This window comes from Penicillium riverlandense, assembly GCF_028828495.1.
Source record: "Penicillium riverlandense strain IBT 135883 chromosome Unknown utg000003l_segment0_segment0, whole genome shotgun sequence".
Classification (NCBI taxonomy): Eukaryota; Fungi; Ascomycota; class Eurotiomycetes; order Eurotiales; family Aspergillaceae; genus Penicillium; species Penicillium riverlandense.
The window spans coordinates 4,014,034-4,037,262 of record NW_026643196.1 but is presented as its reverse complement, the minus strand read 5'-3'; the positions used below and the strand labels follow the sequence as shown (position 1 = coordinate 4,037,262).

The 23,229-nt window shown below is 51.0% G+C and overlaps 7 protein-coding genes across 7 annotated transcripts; 5 read left to right on the top strand and 2 right to left on the bottom strand.

The window, feature by feature from the left end:
- Positions 1-4,419: 4,419 nt before the first annotated feature.
- N7474_005246 (uncharacterized protein) lies at positions 4,420-5,638 on the bottom strand (the record flags this gene model as incomplete). The annotated part of the gene is made up of 3 exons (XM_057196661.1): positions 4,420-4,864; positions 4,929-5,302; positions 5,486-5,638. The coding sequence occupies 3 exons, from the start codon at positions 5,636-5,638 to the stop codon at positions 4,420-4,422; spliced, it is 972 nt and encodes a 323-aa protein (XP_057054057.1).
- A 315-nt stretch (positions 5,639-5,953) lies between these two features.
- Positions 5,954-9,873, top strand: N7474_005245 (inositol polyphosphate kinase VIP1; the record flags this gene model as incomplete). The annotated part of the gene is made up of 3 exons (XM_057196660.1): positions 5,954-8,348; positions 8,402-9,737; positions 9,801-9,873. 3 exons carry the CDS (start codon positions 5,954-5,956, stop codon positions 9,871-9,873), a joined length of 3,804 nt encoding a protein of 1,267 aa, XP_057054056.1.
- Positions 9,874-9,961: 88 nt separating this feature from the next.
- N7474_005244 (diacylglycerol/lipid kinase family protein) lies at positions 9,962-11,287 on the top strand (the record flags this gene model as incomplete). Its single annotated transcript, XM_057196659.1, has 1 exon — positions 9,962-11,287. One exon carries the CDS (start codon positions 9,962-9,964, stop codon positions 11,285-11,287), a length of 1,326 nt encoding a protein of 441 aa, XP_057054055.1.
- Positions 11,288-11,402: 115 nt separating this feature from the next.
- Positions 11,403-14,336, top strand: N7474_005243 (lipase ROG1 family protein; the record flags this gene model as incomplete). The annotated part of the gene is made up of 1 exon (XM_057196658.1): positions 11,403-14,336. One exon carries the CDS (start codon positions 11,403-11,405, stop codon positions 14,334-14,336), a length of 2,934 nt encoding a protein of 977 aa, XP_057054054.1.
- Positions 14,337-14,428: 92 nt separating this feature from the next.
- N7474_005242 (inositol monophosphatase family protein) lies at positions 14,429-15,435 on the bottom strand (the record flags this gene model as incomplete). Its single annotated transcript, XM_057196657.1, has 3 exons — positions 14,429-15,107; positions 15,174-15,255; positions 15,312-15,435. 3 exons carry the CDS (start codon positions 15,433-15,435, stop codon positions 14,429-14,431), a joined length of 885 nt encoding a protein of 294 aa, XP_057054053.1.
- A 299-nt stretch (positions 15,436-15,734) lies between these two features.
- Positions 15,735-17,065, top strand: N7474_005241 (protein HGH1; the record flags this gene model as incomplete). Its single annotated transcript, XM_057196656.1, has 5 exons — positions 15,735-15,755; positions 15,817-15,862; positions 15,917-16,020; positions 16,073-16,186; positions 16,241-17,065. The coding sequence occupies 5 exons, from the start codon at positions 15,735-15,737 to the stop codon at positions 17,063-17,065; spliced, it is 1,110 nt and encodes a 369-aa protein (XP_057054052.1).
- Positions 17,066-17,268: 203 nt separating this feature from the next.
- On the top strand, positions 17,269-23,099 carry N7474_005240 (transcription factor IIF subunit TFG1; the record flags this gene model as incomplete). The annotated part of the gene is made up of 12 exons (XM_057196655.1): positions 17,269-17,663; positions 17,842-17,899; positions 17,976-18,197; positions 18,257-18,616; positions 18,667-18,818; positions 18,970-19,090; positions 19,145-19,392; positions 19,442-20,273; positions 20,330-20,352; positions 20,824-22,186; positions 22,251-22,541; positions 22,593-23,099. The coding sequence occupies 12 exons, from the start codon at positions 17,269-17,271 to the stop codon at positions 23,097-23,099; spliced, it is 4,572 nt and encodes a 1,523-aa protein (XP_057054051.1).
- Positions 23,100-23,229: the final 130 nt, after the last annotated feature.

The following is a 23,229-nucleotide window of genomic DNA, read 5'->3' as shown; positions in this document are numbered from 1 at the left end:
CTATAGAAGCAAAAGAGGCTAGATATAGAGAGACTACTAGTAATAATTAAGTGATTTACAAATTAGAGGGTAAGAAATATTAAAGTTATACTATATAATCTTTAGCTAAGGAAAATCTTAAAAAGTTTTAACTAAGTTTCTAGATAGGACAAAGTATATCCTAACTAGTAACGTAATTCCCGGGTGAGTGGGCCAGCCCAAAACATCATAGCAAATGGGATATTTTACAACTCAATCTCCCAACAACCATTCCTTAATATGAGGTCTTATGATAAGATGGTACTTTTTGGATCATATGTAGCCTGTTCATGAGATTTAAAAAGTTAATCGGATTTTGTGGTTCAGATACATATATTTGTCGTCTCTACGGCTGTATTTTTTGGTAATCCAAGGAAATACTTTTTAAATTTATATTTAGGTCTGTTGATACTGTTTATCATGCATTTATATACTGTCAGACCAATAATCAAATAAACTTAACCTTTGGTTGTTGAACTATCCAGTTGTGATATAATGCATTTACTACGGTGTTTTGGGCTGGCCCACTCACCCGGGAATTACGTTAGTATAGGGGTGTTAGTAAAAGGAATTAATATATCGTAGTAGATAGAGTATTCCTCTAATAATATTATTTGCTATTATAGTTTAAGAATAAGTATTTAGATTAGCTAGATTCGCCTAATAACTATATTATTACAACGTCGCTAAGAGGCTAGAATAATAAAGTAAGCTATTATTTATTTAATTATTTAGGTCTATGTGTATTAATAGTTATAATATTTTAATATAAAACTATGACTTCTATATCGTATAGACTATTAATTATTATTTATTAATAGCTATAAGTCCTATAAAAGCTTATTTTAATTAATTATTAGTAATATAATTAGATCCTTCTATACTATTTCCCTTCTAAACTTACCTACTATCTTTAACCCCCTAATTCTAAGCCCTTCTAGGCGTATTAACACTACTCTCAGAGGGATAATAATAGAACTAAATAATAATATAGCTTAATTATAGAGAAGACAAATTTTCTTTAAATCTATAGGGTTCGACTATAGACTTTTATACTATTAACCGTCTTTATTTATTAAAGCACTATAGGCGTTATTAAGCCCCTTAATACTTAAAGTTATTTATAAAGAACATTAATTATATAATAGCTAGGTCTAGCTAGTCCTCTATAAGAGAGGAACGAAATATTAGCTTCTAGAATAAGATTTTAACTATAGCTAGCTAGTAGGAAGGTTAGGAGAATTTTTAAAATATATCCTACGATACTATTATACTAGTATTAACTTCTATAGTTACTTTGCTACTTAAAATATTTATAAATATATAGGGGAAAGTTACTAAAGTAAGAGGAGGCTACCTAGATCAACTAATAGTTCATCTTTTTTAATAGTAGTAGTCTTATAAGTAGAAATAGTAGCCTAGATGTCTACTTTAGGAGTTAGCTAATATCGCTAAAACGAGCCGCTAGGTTAGAAGAGGAGGTATACTTTCTATTAGGCATACTAAATATTATAATTAAGGGTTATTATAGAAATAGAGAAATAAACTTATAGATAGGCGAAATAGGCTTAATAAGTAGGACTAAATTAAGGAATAGGTAAATTAGAGATAGTAGATAGCTATTTATACTATAGATAACTTTTATTGTTAGTAGGCATGAAAAAAAAATATCTGTTTAAGATTATTCGACTATAGGTCACTATAGGTCTTACGAAAGTAGTAAGGACCTAATATTTAAAGGCGGGTATAGCTACTTTTAAGTATAGTTATACTTTTTAGGTTAACACTATAGTATACCTATAAACGTCTTAGAATTATATCTTAGTAATACTTTTAGATTTCCTAGGATAATATCCCATAGTCCCAAGTATATATCAAATAGCTAAGCGAGTTAGGCTATAGCTTTAGTATTTGGTCTTTTAACGTCTACTTATTTTAGTCCTAGGCCAGAGTATAGTTAAGAGAATAAAAATAAAATAGGATACGCATCATATGCTAAAATTAGGATACTATCGCTAGATTTATCGATAGATTATACTACCCATGATCATAAAGGTTATAAGATTTATATAATCTCCTGGCTAGAGTCCATTGATTATAATATAAATAAGTGATAACAGTAACTAACTAGGATAGAACAATAGTAGAAGATAAGGGAGCCTAGGGGAGTAGTGCTATATACCTATCTTATATGTTAAGATATAAATGAATTCGGAGGTAGAAGGCTGATAGCAGGAGTAGATATATACTAAGGATATTGTATATTAAGTTATCTTTAAAAGGGAGGGGTTTAGTATAAATTTGGCTCAACGTACTCGGTAGGCGAGTGAGTCAACTAAAAAAACATAAACGCGATATCTTACAACTTAATATCTCAACGCCAAACCTTAGCGTGCCGTTTAGGGCATAGAAGGCCAGTTTATGGAGCTTTAGGGAATTTTGGGGAATTTTGAGATCTCATATTGAGGTATATATCTACCATGCGGTCGTAGTATATTTTATATTATAGGGTAGATAGATAATTATTTAACCTCAATTTAAGCTAGTAGACATTATTATTGGTTATGTATACAAGAATACCATACCAATAACCAAATAAAACTAGCTCGTTCAATTATCAAGTTGTAAAAATACCATACTACATATGGTCATTTTGGTGACTCACTCGCTCACCGTCGATATTAGTTAGTAGTTTGAGAGCCTAGAAACTAACGTAATTCCCGGGTAAGTAGGTCACCTAGGTAAGCGGGTTGGAAAACGTAGTCGCGTCGTTAACGCGTTAACTTCTATTTTAACTATCTTATATGCCCATAATTCGTAGTTAAAGTTCAAGAAATTCTATTAAATAAGTGGGTAGAATCCTACTTATAAAATAAGCGTTTTAGAGTAAAGAAATCCCTATAATCAGTAAAGCTTGACGTCGACTTTTTAAGTTCATGACATAAAGCTCTATATGGATATCTACCCCTTCGCCTAAAATTAAACTAGTGGTTATAAATTAACTACTAAATGAGAGTGATCACTCCTATAATAGAGTCTCTATAGATATATATATATAGAGATCTATCCATAGACTATTAGGCGAAACTAGGCTACTAGCTATATTAAATGTTATCTAGAGCTTAAACCGTGGGTTTCTTATTAACATAATTATAAAAAGTCTTTATACGGAGATGTATATATTCTTATACCTTAGCTTGAGCTTATATAACAACGTACAATAAGAATAGTATATCTAACCTGAGGGTATCTATAATTTTAATAAAACTAGGTTTATAATAAATAGTATAATAGGACCTATATCTCATATAGAAGTGGTTATGAGAGCTAAATACTATAGTTAGAGGTTAATTTTATAGCTAGGTTGTCATAAATATGTTAACTATATTAAATATATAGATTCGACTAGATTTATGACAACTATCTTCAAAGAAGAACAAAGCTTAGTATAATATTATTACCTACCCAACGAGTAGATAATTAAAATTAGTAATAACAGCTAGACTAACTATAGACCAAATTAGGCTTTGATAACTAGAAAAAGTAATTTATCCCTATAACTATTAGTCGTACAGGGGGTAAATATGGTAAATATCGACTACTAGTCCTTAATAGCTATAATAGTTATTTAACTCCCTATTCTAATCGATTATACTTTAAAGACGATAAGATCCTAGTCTGTATACCTCTATGTTCGTCGTGTCTATTATAGCCCCTATATATATGCTATCTTGTCTCCCCAAATCGTATATGTAGGGTCCCCGGGAATAAGTAAGCCTAAAGCGTAATATTAATTATATAGAGCACATAGGTGCTATATACCCTATTCTCGCTATCAAGCTTTCCTAAATATACCACTACATTGTGGCTATACTTAAGGTAAGCTGTATTAGGAAAATGAATAATACTACCACTACTACTACTACTACTACTACTACTACTACTACTACTACTACTACTACTACTACTACTACTTACAATCTAACAATCAGAACATAGGGAATGGAGTAACCGCTTATTATATAGTAGACACCCACTAGTTGGATAAAGAAGACTTCTTCAGTAAGTACTAAAAGCAGTATAGATTGGGTAAAGATATAAGAGCGGCTTAGTATAAATCTTAAGATATACTACTAATTCATAAGAATTACGATACGTCTATAGGTTGCTTACGCTTTCAAACGAAGTAATAGGGCAACTATAGTAAGTCATATGTCATCATGTATAGTAATACTATCATTATTCTAAATAACCTCATAAAGGTCCAATCAAGAATTTGCTGCAACACTGTGATGTCCCGACGAATGATCGCATTATTCCTTCCGATTATACCCGGTAGGTCTAGCAACTTGACTAGAATGGGCTCTAGGTCCAAGCTTAGAGCCAGCGGGTTCAGCGAACTTAAGAACTCGCTATTTTGCAAGCATTCCGGGGCGACCGAATCTGGAAAGGCCTCCTCGACGAAGTCGACCGCACTAGGTAGGCCGATGATGTCGGTGGTGACGTGGCCGCCGCCGCCAAACGTGGTAAACTGGACAGCCGCACCGCACCAGGCGTCAGCCAGGGTGACGCGTTGGTGTATGGGATTGCCTCATCATCGATCGCGTGGTAGAGAAAGTCTGCTGCGGTAGGGGTCTCATTCGAGTGCACACCAAGCATATTCCGGGACATTATTCTAGCAATGCTCGGGTTCTGCAGGACCACAGGTCCTAGGGTCTGAATGCTCTTGTCAAAGATCGACATTTCATAGAATGCGATGAGATCCACGACCGCGCATTGGGTTTTGGCTTGATACAACTTTTGCCGGCCCTCGGGGTTGATAATCCGGTTGATGATAGGGCCATCTCTCCCCCATAGGCGCTTAGCGGAGACAAGCCAGCAATGGCTGGAGGAATAAAGCCGCTAAATACGGTGTCTCGATTAACATGAGGGCCCTGTGAGGTTGGTGGGAGGGACTCCCGCCACCCAGCCCTTGATGTTGAGTTCTGGAGCATAGCCTCGGCTGGAGGGCGCCCGCTCGCCCACTTGCGATCGTGTCGCCAGAATTCTCGGTGCCGACTATCATGGGATTGTTGGTTGTGAGACCGAGGGGACTGCGGTAGTTTTTCACGGCGCGCATGTTGTCTAGCACACCCGTGCCTTTTATACGGCCGGCGGAGAAGGCGGCATCTAGACCTTCATAATCCGGTGAGACTACGATGTAGCCCATGAGCAAATAGACCTCTGGGATCAGAAACTCCGCTCCCGCGACCACATCGGTCTGGGGCGCCCAAAACAAATACTGCTAGCTAGGGGAGCAAGCAGTTGATCCAGGAGCTATCGTAGGCGGAGAGGTACGAGATGAAGCGATCGGCCTTGGGAGTCCACTACGGGCTTGAGAATGGTGGTCACAGCCGCAATGGGCAGAGCCGTTGATTGCGGTGGTGCGGCGGTACAACAACTGGTGCGTTTCCACAACTGCAGTGACGAGACCAATGTGGGCGGCAACCACTGTCCAGTTCCGAAGTATGGTTCCGGGGACGGTCGACTCAAAGCCCGCCGGGGGCTGATAGAAATGGGTCATTGACCGGGTCCCCGGCAAGCCCAAGGCCCCCGGGAGGGATGAGCAGACGACACCCATCGTGGATACATGTAGGTCGGACTTGAGATAATGTAGCCGCAGCTCCTGGATTCACCAACAAAATGTACCGAACCAACACAAGACGGATCTATAGTCGTAGTAATTGGAAGCCCCGAAGTTAGATCCCAATTAGTCATCAAGGCGGTGAATCCCACCGTTATCGGCCTTATCTTCTGCATCCTCTTCCTCTTCACTTGACCCATCAATCAATCAATCCATTTATCTTCCCAGAATGCTTGCCCCCCAACTGCCTACCGACCTGCCTTGATCGATCAACTTCTTCCTGCGGCCATCTACTAGTCGCCCTTTGCCTCAATGGATCGCAGCAGCACCAGCGGGTCGTCCGCCGACCCCCTCCAGAGCGTGGTCGAACACAACTCCGTCGTCCAATCTGCCGTCGATGAACCCAATGACCGAACGCCCACGGGAATTGTCCCCCCAATCCACCCCAATGGAGAATCCTCCAGGTCCGGCAAAACAGAATCGGTCTCGGACCCCCGACCTGCAGGTCGATTTGGACCATCGACTCGCTCGTCAAGTCGCGCACCGAGGCGATTTAGTGGAAGTACGGCCGCCAGCACTGCTGCTAGCTCAATCAGTGAATTGGAATCTTCCTCGGTGAAGCCTTGGCGCATTGGAGTCTGCGCACTGGATGTCAAAGCACGCAGCAAGCCCAGCCAAAACATTCTCACTCGTCTTCAATCGAAAGGAGATTTCGAAGTCATTGTGTTCGGAGATAAAGTCCTTCTGGACGAAGCTGTGGAGAACTGGCCAGTATGCGATTTTCTAATTGCCTTCTTCTCTGATGGATTCCCGCTGGATAAAGCGATCGCGTATGCCAAACTCCGGAAACCGTTCTGCGTCAATGACCTACCGATGCAGAAGGTGTTGTGGGACCGGCGACTGTGCTTAATGATCCTGGACCACATGGGGGTGCCCACACCCAAGAGAATGGAAGTCAATCGGGATGGCGGCCCCGTACTGGAATCACCGGAACTCGCACAGCATATTTACAAGCTCACCGGCGTCAGGTTGGACGGTCCAGAAGATGGAACTGGGGGTGGCGCTCCTCGAACCCAGGACGTTTCCATGTCCGAGGATGGAGAAGCTCTCATTGTGGACGGAAAAGTCTTCAAGAAGCCTTTTGTGGAAAAACCGGTGAACGGCGAAGACCACAACATTCATATCTACTTCCCCAACGATCAGCAATACGGCGGCGGAGGCCGCAAACTCTTTCGAAAAGTTGGAAACAAGAGCTCAGAATACGACAGTGACCTCATCATCCCGAGATCAGTAACTGAAAAGGATACGAGTTACGTGTATGAACAGTTCCTCCGGGTTGACAATGCCGAGGATGTCAAGGCGTACACGGTTGGACCAGACTTCTGTCACGCCGAGACCCGAAAGTCTCCCGTTGTTGATGGGCTTGTGCGGCGGAATACACATGGAAAGGAACTCAGATACATCACCAAGCTTAGCAAGGAGGAGGCGACCATTGCCTCGAAGATCTCCAATGGGTTTGGTCAGAGAATCTGCGGCTTTGATATGTTACGTGTCGGGGACAAAAGTTATGTCATTGATGTCAATGGCTGGAGTTTCGTCAAGGACAACAATGACTACTATGATAAATGTGCCAACATCCTCCACCACACATTCCTGAGCGAGAGACGCAGGTGTGAGGGAATCGAATCCTCCGAACCACCCTCGCCGGATTTTGGTCAACCCCGAAGAAGCACCGCTGGATCCCACAGGCAAGCACTAAAGACGTTGCTTAAGTCCCCGAGTACATCCCGACTGTACGGCAGCCAAGGTGCTCCAAAAGCATCCGACAATGCCCCATCGTCAGATACATCTACCGCTGCTCCCTCCCTCGCCTCTTCTTCCGGGGTTGAGAATCCCGACCAAGGAACTCACGTCAGCACCATGAATCCATCGGAAGGACGCTCCAGCTCGCGTGGCTATAGTCCTTCCAACACGAAATCCCCGACCGCTTCCCTGCACATTGCTAATGAAGGAGTCCCTCCTCCTCTTCCGGCTTCAAAGCACTCCTGGAAGTTGAAGGGCATGGTGGCAGTCATTCGACACGCAGACCGCACTCCCAAGCAGAAATTTAAGTTCACCTTCCATAGCCAGCCATTTGTGGATTTGTTGAAGGGCCATCAGGAAGAGGTCGTGATCAAAGGAGAAGCTGCCTTGTCCAGTGTTTCGGAGGCCGTTAAGGTAGCACTAGCACAAAGCCTGGAGGATCGAGAAAAGCTCAAACTGCTCCAAACCTCATTGGAAAAGAAGGGCGGTTGGCCAGGGACCAAAGTCCAGATCAAACCCATGTTTCGAAAACGGAAGCCGGAGGAGATGCGAGAGCAAATTCCCACCGTTCCGATGGCCTCATCGCGAGATGCTGCATCGGAGGAGCCAACGTCGCCCGTGCCGAGTGAACCCCCGGTTGATGACGAGAGCCTTCGCCGGTCGCAGACCCGGAGTGACTCTATCTCTGGAGCCACATTCTCCAGATTCTCTGCTGCTGAAAATGACCTCATCCTGGACAAACTGCAGCTGGTCATCAAGTGGGGAGGAGAGCCGACGCATGCGGCACGTTATCAATCGCAGGATCTGGGCCTGAACATGCGGGACGACCTCAAGTTGATGAACAAGGAGGCACTCAATAACGTTCGCCTTTTCACGAGCTCCGAGAGAAGAGTGAGCACGAGTGGTAAGTTTCAGTCTACTCGTTACTTGGATTGTTTGCTGACCGCGGCTGAGCAGCTCAAATCTGGGCTTGTTCTTTTCTTGACCAGAAAGATTTGCCTGATGACTTCATTCAAGTGCGGAAAGATCTGCTTGATGATTCGAATGCTGCCAAGGATGTCATGGACAAGGTCAAGAAGAAGCTGAAGCTACTGCTGCGCGAAGGATCCGCACCGTCTCAATTTGCATGGCCCAAGGATACCAATATTCCAGAGCCCTCAGTTGTGCTTGCTACCGTGGTGGAACTGATGAAGTTCCACCGCAGCGTCATGCGGCATAATTTCGAGAAGCTCAATGGCTCTGTTCGCAGCTCACCGGACAGAAGCTCAGAAGCCCCGGGCCAGTCGAACCAGGTGGATTCGCAGACAGATAGCTCCCATATTTCTTCCATCCAGGGTCGCTGGTGTGCTGGGGAGGACCCACGACTCTTCAAGGAGCGATGGGAGAAGCTTTTCGCGGAGTTCTGTGACACTGAAAAGGTTGACCCTAGCAAGCTATCTGAGCTTTATGACAGCATGAAATTCGATGCGCTGCACAACCGACAGTTCCTGGAATGGGTCTTTGTGCCTCCGGATGGTGACCGGGAAGAGGATGAACGGAGCATCACCAAAGGCAAGGGTGCCACCAAATCCGATCCGGCTGTGGATAAACCACCCCATGAGGTCGCGACTGAGAAACCCGAGGAGCGTGCAGAGAACCAGACCTTTGCCCACCGGCTGGGCTTGAAGAAGCGCGCGCAGGCCCTAGAGTCGCTACCGCATCTTCGGGCACTGGATGACTCCTACGACCATTATTTCAAGCTGTTCCCGGGCTCGGACTCAACCAATTCCAAGCTGGATGAGCGGCTGTCCAAGCTGCGGGAGCTGTACAAGCTGGCCAAAGTTCTGTTTGACTACGTGACGCCTCAGGAGTACGGCATTACGGACAGCGAGAAGCTGGAGATCGGCCTCCTGACGTCTCTCCCTCTGCTACGGGAAATTGTGCGAGACCTGGAGGAGGTGCAGGCCTCCCCTGATGCGAAATCGTTTTTTTACTTCACCAAGGAGTCCCACATCTACACGCTGTTGAACTGCATTCTGGAGGGCGGCATCCAGACGAAGATTGCGAGAAGCGCCATCCCCGAGCTCGACTATCTGTCGCAGATCTGCTTTGAACTGTATGAGGCCCGAGACAGCGAGTCGTCCATCAATTCCTACTCGATCCGTATCTCCATCAGCCCTGGATGCCATGCGTTCGACCCGCTGGACGTGCAACTAGATTCCCGACACTCGATCGGCTGTACGCCCCGACGTAGCCTGACGGCCCATCAGGATTGGAAGGAGGTCATTGAGACCCTCAAGGCCAAGTTTGACACGTCAGTGACTCCGCTCCTTGTCGTTGCCCTTTTTTTATTCTTCCCTACTAACCCAATGTTTAGGGTCAAATTACCCCAGTCGTTCATTGCCGTCAACCTCAGCGATAAACATGTGTCGCAGCCCAGCAGCCCCTAGCTTTGTAATGGTTTTTTCCTCTTCTTTCTAATCCTTTCCGTCTTGTATTATTATTATTAGAAGAAGAAACAAAAAGGACCAATCATACATGTATGTCGTGATCGATGCGCAGGATTTATCGCCCGGTCAGCCCGATAACACCCATTTTCCCTCCTTCATCCTCCCCACGATGGCGGACGTCGTAGAGCCCGCGCTTCGATCTGGCGAAGACCGGATTGCGCGGGAAGACATTCTGGGAGTCCTGCCCACGGGAGACCTGGCCTATCGGGTACTGTTCTTCGACAATAGCCATGATCGCTTGAAGACGGTGGACATCCCGACCCTACCCTCAGAGCTGTCGTCCTTGCTGGTCACCGATCTTCCCGCTCATCTGCAGCACGATCTGCTCCACGTCGTCATCTCCACGCGGTCTGGGACGGGAACGGCCCCGGCCGTGTTCTCAAATCTGGTCCAGCCTTTTCTCGCCTCTCTCGGGCGGGACTACGAAGTCTACGAGACCGAGACCGAGAACACGATCCCGGAGCTAGCTCGGACGAAATTCCTCGAGCGGGCCTGCCAGGGGATCGCACAAACGATCGTCCTGCTCACCGGGGATGGCGGCCTGGTAGACCTGGTCAATGTCTTCTACAAGTCCGACCGCACGGTGTCGGTGCCGCCCACCATCGCCTTGATCCCCTGTGGGACGGGCAATGCCATGGCCAGCTCTATCGGGTTTCGGTCTGGACCGATGTCCGGTCTCCCGGCCTTGCTCCGGGGCCAGCCATCCTCCCTCCCCGTCTTTGCCGCCCAGTTCTCCCCCGGCAGTCGGCTGGTGATTGACGAGGGCCGTGGCCGGGCTCGCATTGACGGCTCCCATCTCTACGGAGCCGTCGTTGCCAGCTGGGGGTTCCATGCGGCTCTGGTCGCCGACAGTGACACGGCCGAGTACCGGGCCTTTGGGGCCCAGCGATTTCAGATGGCAGCCCAAGAGCTTCTCTACCCGTCCGACGGCTCTGTGCCTCATGCGTTTCGCGGCCGCATCACGCTGATCACGGCGGAGTGTGGGCAGGAGGCGCTACCGGACCCGGAGCACATGTATGTGCTGGCGACGCTGGTTCCGCGACTGGAGAAGGAGTTCCTGATCTCGCCGGACTCGGAGGCCCTGAGCGGGCAGATGAAGCTGATCCGGTTCGGGCCCCTGAGCGCAGACCAGGCCATGAGCCTTATGACGCGGGCGTACCAGGGCGGACAGCACGTGCAGGACGAGACGGTGACCTATGCCGAGGTGGACGGGTTGCGCATTGATTTCCAGGAGGACGAGGAGCGATGGCGGCGGGTGTGCATCGATGGCCAGATCGTCGCAGTAGAGCCGGACGGGTGGATGGCGGTGCGAAAGGAACCACGGCGGATGTTGGCGGTGTTGCAGGTGCAGTAGTTATTGTAGCTGTGGTAGGTCAAGTGATAGTAACTACCTACTCACTCTTCCCTTCTTCACCCACCCAGTCCCCTCCCTCACTCCCCAACCGAAATAAATATGGCCCCGTCCTCCAATGCTCGTCACACCCCGAACTTACGTGGCTGCCCAATCCGAGCCCTGTGAAGGCCTGCTGCCACGCTTTTACGCTCTGGGGGGCTGGCGCTCTTCCCCCGCCAACATGTTGCTCGTCCACCAGCTCGGCAGCGTCCGCGTCGGCGAAATCATTCGGTACACCGTCACCTACACACCCGCCGCGGACCCGATTCAGCCCATCCCGTCGCAGCTCCATGTGCGTGTCAAGAACACCTCCGCCATCCCCCTGCGCGCCGCCTACCTCCACGGCCCCTATACACTCTACACCGCCTGCTATCCCGCTGCCTTTGATCCCAACCACAAGTATGATCGCTCGGAGACCGAGGGAACCCCGCAGTTCGAGCCATACCTCAAGGCTGGCGGTAATTGGGACGCGGTCGTCAAGGTGCCGCCGACTCTCCAGAATGAGCCTGCCCGCAGCGTGACATGGGTGATCGAGATCGTCTCCCAGGTGCTCTTTTCAAGCAGCGCTGCTGTTCACTTCGAGTTGTTGATTAGCCGCGATAATAAGTCCCTGGACCTCTTTGGCGGGCAGTGGACCGGTGGCCGGGGCCCGGCAGCCAAGTTGCATGAACATTGGTCCCCCGAAACACGGGGCCAGCAGGTGCGGGCGACCAAAGGTGTCTTCTCCAAGTCTGTCTTGCTACGCGTGGATGATACCAGCAGTCTGTGGAACAATCCACCGTTACCTTCGGCCAAGGGGGTGGCCACGAGTACAGGGCCAGATAGGCACGATTCAGACCAACCTTTGCCAGACGCTCATGGCCCCGAGAACGCGCTGGAAACATCTCCAAAAAAGAAGAAGATCCATCTGGTTGTGTTGACGCACGGCCTACACAGTAATCTGGGCGCGGACATGCTATATCTGAAGGAGAGCATCGATGCCGCTACAAGAAAAGTCAGGGAAGAAAAGCTTCGCGATTCCGTTGACGATGAAAATGACGAGGAAGTTATTGTCCGAGGCTTCTCCGGCAACGCAGTGCGCACCGAGCGTGGCATCCAATATCTTGGCAAACGCCTGGCCAAATATGTCTTGCTGATGACATACCCAGATCAGCCCTACTTTCCCTTGAAGACCTCCAAGTCTGGGCCCTTCTCACGGCCATTCACGTCTCGCAAGAAACAGACCGAGCAGCCTCTGGGACCCCAGCGGGCTTCTGAGCCCAACGATCCGGAATCTGACGACCACCCGTATCAGATCACCAGTATCAGCTTCATCGGCCACTCCTTGGGTGGGCTGGTTCAGACCTACGCCATTGCATATATCCGGAAACACTCTCCCGAGTTCTTTGAATCCATCCGGCCCGTTAATTTCATTGCGTTGGCCACTCCCTTCCTAGGCCTCAGTAATGAGAATCCAGTGTACGTTCGATTTGCCCTGGATCTCGGCCTCGTCGGGCGCACCGGTCAAGATCTCGGGCTCAGCTGGACGGCACCCAAGGTCCGCAGTGGCTGGGGTGCTCTCATCGGAGGCCGAGGAGGGGAGCCGACGAAAGATGAAAGCCATGCGGATCCCGGTTCGAAGCCGCTGCTACGAATTCTTCCCTGCGGCCCTGCCCACGAAGTTCTTCACAAGTTCCAGCACCGCACTATTTATTCAAACGTGGTTAATGACGGGATCGTTCCGCTTCGGACCTCCTGTTTGCTCTTTCTGGATTGGCGTGGCCTTGATCGAGTCGAGAAGGCACGGCGAGACAACGGACTGGTTGGAACCATGGCCGAATGGGGCTGGGCCGAGTTGACGGGGGCAAATTCGAAAATCCCACAGGTCGCTCGCTCTGGCGGAGAGGCAGGCGTCGAGAGTGAGGTGGTCGTCGATGAGCTCTCGCTCTCCCCATCCCCTAACCAGTTCCTGGCCCGACCCGAATTGTTGCCTGCCCAGGCTGGTGCGGCAGAGGGAGAATCCAAGGAAAATCTCGGTCCCTTGGACAGCATCTTCTCCCTTTTTCGTCCGAAGGAGACAAGGGTTCCATCCAGCAGCAAGCAGGCTAAGATTTACAAACGCAGCCAGACCCTCAGCTCGATGGATTCTGGTCAACCGCCGTCTATCGTGCGCGGCACCTCCTTATACGGAGATGACGGGGTCCATACGCCCCCCAGAACGACTTTTTTTGAGTCCGCCGGAGACCTGCTCATGCCGCCACTGCCTCCTACGGACTTCATTCTAGATCCTGCGGCGCGCCCTCGCACGATCTTCCATGATCGCATCTACCACCCCGATGACATCCCACCCCCGCTGCCCGTCAAGCGGCGGACATTGAGCTTCAGCCCTTTGCAAAACAAGACGAAGGCAAGTGCAGTCCCAGCATCCTCGACTCCACTACCCTCTGGCGGTAGTGCCAATGGAGAGCACTCCAAGAGTGGTCTCAAGGTGGAAGAGAAGATCGCGCGAGCCTATCACCGTGATCTTCCTTGGCGGAAAGTGCTCGTCCGTCTCGAACCTGATGCACACAATAACATCATTGTGCGCCGTATGTTCACCAATTCTTATGGGTGGCCAGTGGTCAAACACCTGGTGGACACCCACTTTGGCCATACACCTGTCGCTGAGCTGGATGACGTGCTGAAACAGAATGTGGAGCGAGCGAAATCACCAAACATTGGGCCCACGAGCTCCGGGGACGAGATTGAAGGCGCGTCCGACTCTCTGCGATCCGACACGCCGGTCGATAAGACCTGGCGGGCCGAACAGCCCTTGGGACTGGATCCCCGTCCGGATTTCGAGCTATCGGAGGAGTCCGCTTTTCATGGTCGATCCTCCCCGTTCGATGAATCTCACGAGACGGCTAGTGTTTACGGCGTATCTCACCCGCCTGAGGTCTGGCGACAGGATTCGGCGCGGTGGACTGACCGGGAAGTCGATGAAGATGACTGCGATTCCGGCTTCGAGGAAACAGCCTTTCGCTGGTCCTAGGATTTCGTGGTTGGAGATTGTACATACATTTTTTCTCTTTCTATATCTTCCTGCACACAACAAATACTGGTTTAGATCAATGCTATCTTCAATCAGTATTCTAGCTCGCCCTGTACATGGCTCCAAAACTCTTCCACTAGCTCTCGCTGTCCGGTGCCATTGGGGGCGCCGCGCACAGCGAGGTACTTGCGGCCATCCAGGCGCGGCTCCCACTTCCCGGGGCTTCCGTCTGCCATGATGCCCCCGGCCTCGGTCAGGATGACCCATCCAGCGCAGACATCCCACGCCCAGCAGCCGCCTTCCCAGTACAAGTCCAGTGTGCCATCCGCAACGGCGCATAGGTTCAGGGCCGCAGAGCCCATGCTGCGCATTGACCGAACCATGGCTCCGCCGTCTTCCTTGGATTTGCCCAGTTTCTCAAACGTGCGGATCTTGGTGTCCCAATTTTTCCCACTGCGATCCGAGCCCCATTCGACGGCGATGAGCGCATTATCTAGGCCGGTCAGGGGTTCCGTATTGTCGCCCTTGAGGGGTAGGGGAGTCTTTCGGTTGAGGAAGGCTCCTTGGCCCCGAATGGCAGAATACAGCGTCTGGGTGGATGGGTTGTACACCACACCTACTGTCGGTATTCGACCCACCGCGAAGCCGAGAGAGACGCAGGCGTAGGGGAAGCTGTGTACAAAGTTGATCGTTCCGTCGATTGGGTCCACAACAAATGTCGGGGCGTCAGTTAATGGACGCGCCGGGTCATATGTTTCCTCGCCGTGGAATCTGGGGAGCTCGGAAGGAGCGCGCATCAGTATCTCTCCCCACGGACAGAATGAGAATACTACCTACTCGAAGTCCGGATACCGCTCCTTCAGGGAGGTCGAGATCATCTTCTCCACTGCACGGTCATACTCGGTGACCAGATCAGCACCTGGTGCGAGATCAGCTCATGCCTGGTTGGTTGATTGTTGGGTTCGGAATACGGACTGTTCTTCTTCGAGCCGGTGCCACTGGTGTCGGGGAGGGCATTGGTGATGATCTCGCCCGCCTGGAAGGCAAGAGACACCAGAAAGTCGTGGATTTCAGGCAGGATTGGAGTGTAGTCAACCATGGCGGGAGGTTGAAGGAGGAAACGTGGGGGAAATGGATCTGCGCTAGATGGAGGGGTCTGTATGGTGGGGAGAGATAGTACCCATGGATATAACAAGAGGTACAAGGTATAGGGAATAATATCTACCCAAGCTAGGTGGATAGGTTGGTAGTATTTGCAAGGGAGAAGGGAGGGTTCAAATAAAAGGGAAAGGGAAGCGCGGAGAGGGAGGAAGGAAATGACGTGGTTGGGCGGAAAAATTTATAACGAGTTCGTTCACTCTTCTCTCCACCACCACACCAACATTACACCCACCCACCATGCCGACCGAACTGGAGGAGGTCAGTTCTCCCTCTTGAGAGTTCTTGAATGTCGAGTCGCTAACATCAATCAATCAACCAGCTGGTGGAATTCCTCCATCACGGCAACACCCAGATCAGACAGATCGGTATGCATTCTCGCCGACTCCGACTCGGACCAGACCTGACCTGACTTCCCAAAGCCTGCGAAAACCTCGTCGGGTTTTCCACCGCTCAGCCCGACCTGTTCAAGCGCCACCAGCTGCTGCCCGTGCGCGACCTCAAACTCCTAGCCCGTGACTACTCTGTGCGTGCAAAGACCAGCCCTGGTGGTTCTATCGACTGATGCGCCTGGATAGCCGATCGCCAAAAATGCATTGACCATGCTCATCAACCTCGCGGGCGACGAGGAAGTGCTGGCCAACTTGGTCGAAGATGAGGCGTTCCTGGAGACCTTGCTACTAAAGTTGACGGTGGGCATGCATTCCCTCATCTCCGGTCGTGACACTGACTTGAGAGGGTGGTAGAACGTTAAGGAGCCCAATGCCGACGAATTTACGATGCTCCTGGCCAACATGGCCAAGTCCGATCGGCTACAGAAGTTGCTCACGCTGAAGCGCAAAGTCCCCGAGTCCGTGTCGTCGTCCGAGAATGCCATCGACCAGCTGATGGATTGCTTTGTCAAGGGCGCCGAGGGAGCCCTCAATAAGAATGCCACCTACGACTATCTGTCCTATCTGTTTGCCGACCTGGCGCAATCGGAAGCGGGCCGAGCCTATTTTATCACGCGCCAGGAGTACGACGGGGTGGTTCCGGTCACCAAGCTGACCGTGTTCACCGAGCATCAAAGCGACATTCGTCGTAAAGGCGTGGCGTCCACCATCAAAAATGTCTCGTTCGAGGTGCCCTCCCATCCCATGCTCTTCGCCGAAGACGAGGTCAATCTCCTCCCATACCTGCTGCTCCCGATCACCGGACCCGAAGAGTTCTCGGAGGAAGACTCGATGGAGATGCTGCCCGACCTGCAACTGCTGCCGCCGGACAAGAAGCGGGATCCGGACCCCAGCATCATAACCACCCACCTGGAAACCCTACTGCTGCTGACCACCACTCGAGAAGGACGCGACAAGATGCGGGCGGTAAAGGTGTATCCGATCGTCCGTGAATGTCACCAGCAGGTCTCAGACGAGAATGTGCAGGAGGCGTGCGACCGGCTGGTGCAGGTGTTGATGCGCGACGAGGAAGGCGAGGGTGACAAGACCGAGGGCGAGCTGGCGCAGGCGCAAGCAGAGGTCGAGCGGCAACCACCGGCGGCGGCGGACGAGGATGAGAAGGTGGTGGAGCTCTTTTAGATAATCACACCCCGGATAGCTAGGTAAATATAGAGAGCAGGATCTACACATCCTGCATAGGGCGAGAAGAAAGTCACTACGACCGAGTGGGGCCTGCGCACGGGCACATTCTTATTCTTTGCTTCTGCACACTACTGCAGGAACCGAGTAGTCTTCGTTCTTTCCCCAGGAGTCCTCCCTCCATCAAGCGCCTGTGGGCCTTGATGTCGCGCGCCCCTCTGCTGCGCTCCTCGCCAGCCTCGTCCTACGGTACTGTGCACATGCCCCGCGACCCCGGGGACGACGACCCCGATGACCCCGGCCCCTCCGCCGTGAGGATCCCCGCCAAGAAAAGATCGCATTCGCCCGGGCACCGACGGAAGAGCGGCCGGCATGCCCGAGCGTACCACCGACGACCCTCGTCGGCCACATCGGACGTGGGCCTGGGTGCCGACTCCAAGTGTTCGTTCGCGACCGGGCTGGCCGTGCCGGGCAATGCCGTCCTGCAAGAGACCCCAGCCTCCTCGCCCTACGTGACCAGTGACGATGATGAGGATGTTCTAGACATTGATGACGATGATGACAAGTCTACAGATGATGATCCTCCAGACAATTCCCCGTACGCTTGTTTTTGCCGAGTGCCTCGTGGTGAATATTGATTGACAATCATTAGTTACGCCCAAGTGCGTGCTTCGGTCCCAGCGACGGATGACGTTACCCTTTCGATCAACAGTAACTATGCCTTGTCCAAGAAGTCCTTCCTAGAACCAGCGGTCTAATATCGGTCACATTTATAGCCCCTCGCATGTGGACCCTCGCGTTGATCTTTTCATTAACGGGTTCGGCGGCCAACCTGTTCTTCTCCCTACGCTATCCGAGCGTCGCAATTACACCGATTATTGCTTTGGTCCTGGTCCACCCACTGGGCAAGTTCTGGGATGTGCTTCTCAAGCGAAACGATGACCTCGTCGAGGTCTTTGAGAATGGGACTTTCCTCCATCGGGAATCGACTGCGGCTGACCTCGACGTCCCTAATCTCACCTGGACCTCCCGTGTCAGACTTTGGCTCGCCCAAGGCCGTTGGAACGAAAAAGAGCATGCATGTGTCTATATCAGCAGCAACGTCTCCTTCGGATTTGCTTTTGCAACGGATGTAGGTGTCAAAATCTTACATATCTTTTATAACAGCCCACCATCTCACTTCGGCATTAGGTCATTGTTGAACAGCACAAATTCTACAAGCAAGAGGTCCCCATTTCCTACCAACTTCTGCTCATCATCTCAACCCAAGTTCTCGGCTATGCCTTTGCAGGCCTCACTCGGCGGTTTCTGGTACGACCATCGGCCATGATCTGGCCGGGCACTCTCATGTCCACCGCCATGTTCTCCACGATGCACAAGTCCGTCAACAAGAAAGCAAATGGATGGCGAGTTTCACGATACCGGTTTTTCATCCTAGTGTGGGGAGGTTCCTTTCTCTGGTATTTCGTCCCAGGGTTGCTGATGCCCGCCCTGAGTTATTTCAATGTCATCACTTGGCTAGCTCCGAAGAACGTCGTGGTGTCGAATCTGGTAAGCCTTCCTATCCTCCACCGCAGATCGTCTCTGATGAACCATTTCAGTTTGGCGTGGCCTCGGGTCTCGGCATGTTCCCTTTGACCTTTGACTGGGCACAGATTGCGTACGTAGGTTCTCCTTTGCTGACACCGTGGTGGGCAGCCGCCAATATTGTGACGGGATTGGTCGTGGTCATCTGGTTTCTTTCTCCGATACTGTGTAAGTGTATCAATTGCTTGTCTACCATTTGCCGACCCGAAGGACTGACGTGCCCACACGGCAGATTATAAAAATGCTCTCTTTTCCGCATACCTGCCGATCCTCTCAACAGCGGTTTTTGACAACACCGGGCGGCCATACAACGTGAGCCGCATCTTGACCAAAGATTTCTTGTTCGACTGGAAAGCATATGAAAAATATTCTCCGGTCTACCTTCCGATCACTTATGTGCTCTCCTACGCTGTCCAGTTTGCAGCGTTAACATCGTTGGTAACACATACAGTTTGCTGGTATGGAAAAGATATTTGGAACCAAACCAGGAAGGCCTTCCATGAACGAGAAGACCCACCGAACTTGGAAACATACCAGCCGTTGAGTGGAAACGGCGGGCCTGCTACTGGTCGACAAAGCTATGGTCTTTCCCGCAATAGTTCTCGTGACTACCCTCGGGAGGGCTTAGGCGTGGAGGATGTTCATTGCCGCCTCATGCGCCGTTACAAGGATGCTCCGTTGGCGTGGTACCTCATTGTGCTCATCTCCATGCTGGCAATTGCTATATTCACCGTCGAACAGTATGTCCTGCCTCATCCATCCTTTGATCTGGGATTGACCTTTGAATAGCTACCCGGTGCATCTGCCCTGGTACGGATTGCTTTTGGCTTTGGGTGTCACGGCCGCATTCTATGTTCCGATCGGGATCATCATGGCCATCACCAATCAGCATAGTAGTCTCTATCTGATCTGTCAACTTCTCTGTGGGATTGTTTTCCCCGGACGACCAGTGGCGAACATGATCTTTGTGACGTACTCCTATATCAGTTCCGCTCAAGGGATCAAATTCTCCGCAGACCTGAAGCTGGGCCACTACATGAAGATCCCTCCTCGCATTCTTTTTGGTGTGCAGATGACAGCGACCCTGGTCTCCAGCCTGACCCAGATTGGGGTTTTGAACTGGATGTTTACCTACATCCCGGGCCTGTGCACTCCGGAGGCGATCAATGGCTTTAACTGCCCCATTGCTCGTGTCCACTTCAACGGGAGCATTCTCTGGGGCGTTGTCGGACCGCAACGTTTCTTTGGACCCGGAAGGTTATATCGACCTCTCGTGTGGGCGTTTCTGGTCGGTGCAGCTGCCCCTCTCGGTGCGTGGCTGCTCGGGCGTCGGAACAAGAAGAGCTTCTGGCGCAAAGTCAACTTCCCCATTCTGTTTGGTAGCCTCAGTTGGATCCCTCCGGCCACCGGGCTGAACTTTTCCATCTGGGCACTGGTGTGCTTCGTATTCAACTATGTCATCCGGCGGAAAAAGACTGCCTGGTGGGAAAAGTACGCGATGACGCTCTCGGCCGCCCTCGATTCCGGGCTGGCATTTTCCGTGGTGGTCGTTTTCTTCGCCTTCATCTACCCCGGCTGGGCCGAGGGGCTCCAATGGTGGGGTACTGAGATCTACAAACAGGTGATTTGATCCATGCCTTTTGTCCTGTCTTGTTGCTAACTCTGGGATCCAACTAGGGCTGTGACTGGCTTGCTTGTCCGTACAAACCGCTGGGGCCGGGCCACAAATTCGGTCCTTCGCCTTAAAGTCCCGAGAGAATAAAGCCCAGTATATATCGCTTTGGTAGTACCCAAAATATAGTTGTCCGTGTAGGTCATCTCTTGTTTACTAGTAACCTTATACTCTCTCGACCACCCCAGGCCCAGGCGGCTTACTCAGCCTGCCATCCGGCCCGTTCGCCTTCACCTCACCTCATTCATTCATTCATTCACCTTCCCTCCCTCCGTTAGTAGCTATTCTTGTCTGTCCACGCCTTCTCTTCGTTAGGCTCATACCATACTTGTTCTGTCCATACGCTGATTGCTACATCCCCCCTTTCCCTTGGTCCTATTCTCCTTGCTCCCTTTCCCATCCCGTGTCCCTGGAGGACTGACTTGTCGATGCGCCCCGGCGATCACGTCGCCTTCGACTCATCGCACCGCCTGTCGCTTGATCTCCTTCTCTGACCAAGGAAAATGTCGACTCCTACAAATCCCATGAATGGTCGCACCCCGACAGGGTCGAACGGAGCTCCGCCGATGAGAATTCGCCGCCCGAAAGTGGCAGACCCTTTGGTTCGACCGAAGAGAAAGCCTACTGCCAAACCCGCTGGGACTGCGCCTTCCGGTAACGCGACCGCTACGAAGACCCTGCCGACGCACCCACCCACATCGAATGCCCAGCCAGCAGCTCAGCCGGAGAAGGTTCGTCTTCCGCCAACGCAGAACAATGCCGCTGTGAACGGATTCAGTGGGCCCTTAATTTCCGAAAAATATGTCGACTACCCACTTGTGACAACCAAGCGAGCTCTACGGGAGGGGCTGAAGCACCACATTGCGAGGTTTGCCTCGAAGAAGAGTGTTGACCCTCGGGATGAGTCGCAGTTTACGCGACCAGTTCGACTTCACCGCCGCGATCCGCGATCCCGATCTAGTGAAGTAGATAAAGGCCATGGCTTTGGGGATGTTGGACCGGATGGCCAGCCGTTGGCGTTGAACGAAGCGGAACGCGAAGCTCTTGACGCGAGAAAAGTAGCGCGTGAGAAAGAGCGTGCCGAAAACTTGGCCCAAATCGCCCCCGCTGTTGGAATGGGCCCGAAACGATCGAATGGCCCCAAGCAGAAGACGCAGCAAGTGTACAAGTCAGACCTGACGCCTGAGGAGGTGGCCAGGGCACGACTCAAGTACGAAGAAGCACTGCCCTGGCATCTCGAGGATTTTGACAACCGCAATATCTGGGTAGGAAATTACGAGGCAGCCCTGTCCGAGACCCATGCGATGTTTGTTCTTGAAAATTCAGGCAAAATGAGGATGATCCCCGTGGAGAAATGGTACAAATTTAACGCCAAAAGCAACTTCAAGGCTTTGACCATTGAGGAGGCAGAAAAATACATGGCCAAGCGGATCAAAGACCCAAGATGGTTCATGGAGAAGCAGCAGGAGATCGCTCAACAGAAGGAACTGGAGCAGTTTGCGAAACAGCGCAAGGTGTACGCTGGTAAGCAGGGCGTTGCTGCTGGAGGAGGGGAGGGCCTGGAGGCCGGCGAAATGGACTTTGAGGAAGACCGCTTCGCCGATGATGAAGAGCACGACGATCTTTTTAATGATGACGAGGATGCCAAGGCTGCCGAGAAGCGGATCAAGGAGGACCAACTCAAAGCGAATGTCTTCGATCTCAAGGAGGAGAAGGACTACGAGAACGAAGAGCTTCGGGAAAAGAGGGAGCGAGAGGCTCGTCGCGTGCTAGGGAAGAAGGTGCGAAAGGCGCTTAAGAAGAGAGAGAGAAACTACGACTACAGCAGTGGTTCGGATGCCAACCCCTATACTGATGACGAGGTAAAAGCTACTCCCCTTGGTGATCAAGAGTCCACTTGTACTGACGATGTCTTCCTGTTTTCAGAGCTCCGATGACAGCGAAACCGAGCGGCTGAAGGAAGAAGAGCGCAAAGCAGAGGAGGAAAAGAACCAGAAAGAATCGGCGTCGTCTTCCAAAGGAACCAATACCCCTTCCGGCCGCCCTAAGCATACGGACGCCCTGAAGAAGACGGCGGCATCTCGCAAGCGCCCTGGATCACCTAATGCCTCCGATGCTAGCGGCACTGATACCTCTCGGAAGAAGGCAAAGAGCAAGCACCAGACCTCTCAGCCTGCATCGCGCCCTATGTCTCCGTCTGCTGTTTCGTCGGTCCAGGTACGTGTTTTTTTCTCGGAGAGACTAGTTTGCCCATACTAACCCTTCCAGGCTGGCAAAAAGCGTATTCGGAACATCCCGCCTGGAGCATCTGGGTCTGGGAGTGACGTGGATGGAGGCGCCGGATCTGCAGGGGAGATGAGCGAGAGCAGCAAGACCAAGAAGCTAAAGTTGAACCCTCCAGCCCCAGGATCCCGAGGTGGCACCCCCCAGGGATCGCGGGCTGGAAGCCCTACAGCCGGTGGCCGGAGCTTCTCTGGTAGCCGTGCAAGCAGTCCTGGTAAGTCATTATTTGTGAGAGCCTTCTCTTGGAAAATCCATACTGATTCTACGCTAGGTCAAGGTCGGTCAACCCCAGGACCATCTGGAACATTCCCTACTCCAGCGGAGATCCATGCGGCCATTCCACCGACAGGAATTCTCAGCAGCGATCTCCTGAGGATTTTCCGTCCACGCATTGGAGACGACCACCAGAAGTTCATCTCCATCGTCAAAGACGTCAGCGTGTATGGGAAGGAGGATCGAATGCTGCGGCCTGGTCCTTGGAAGGAGACCTAAGACGGGACACGCGTACATACTTTTACATCAGCATTTTAAGGAAATAGATTCTGTTACCGCCTCGCCTTCATTCTACTCTAGCGATTGGTTACAGCAAGGAAGTCAGTTGACAGAATGAATTGAAATTATT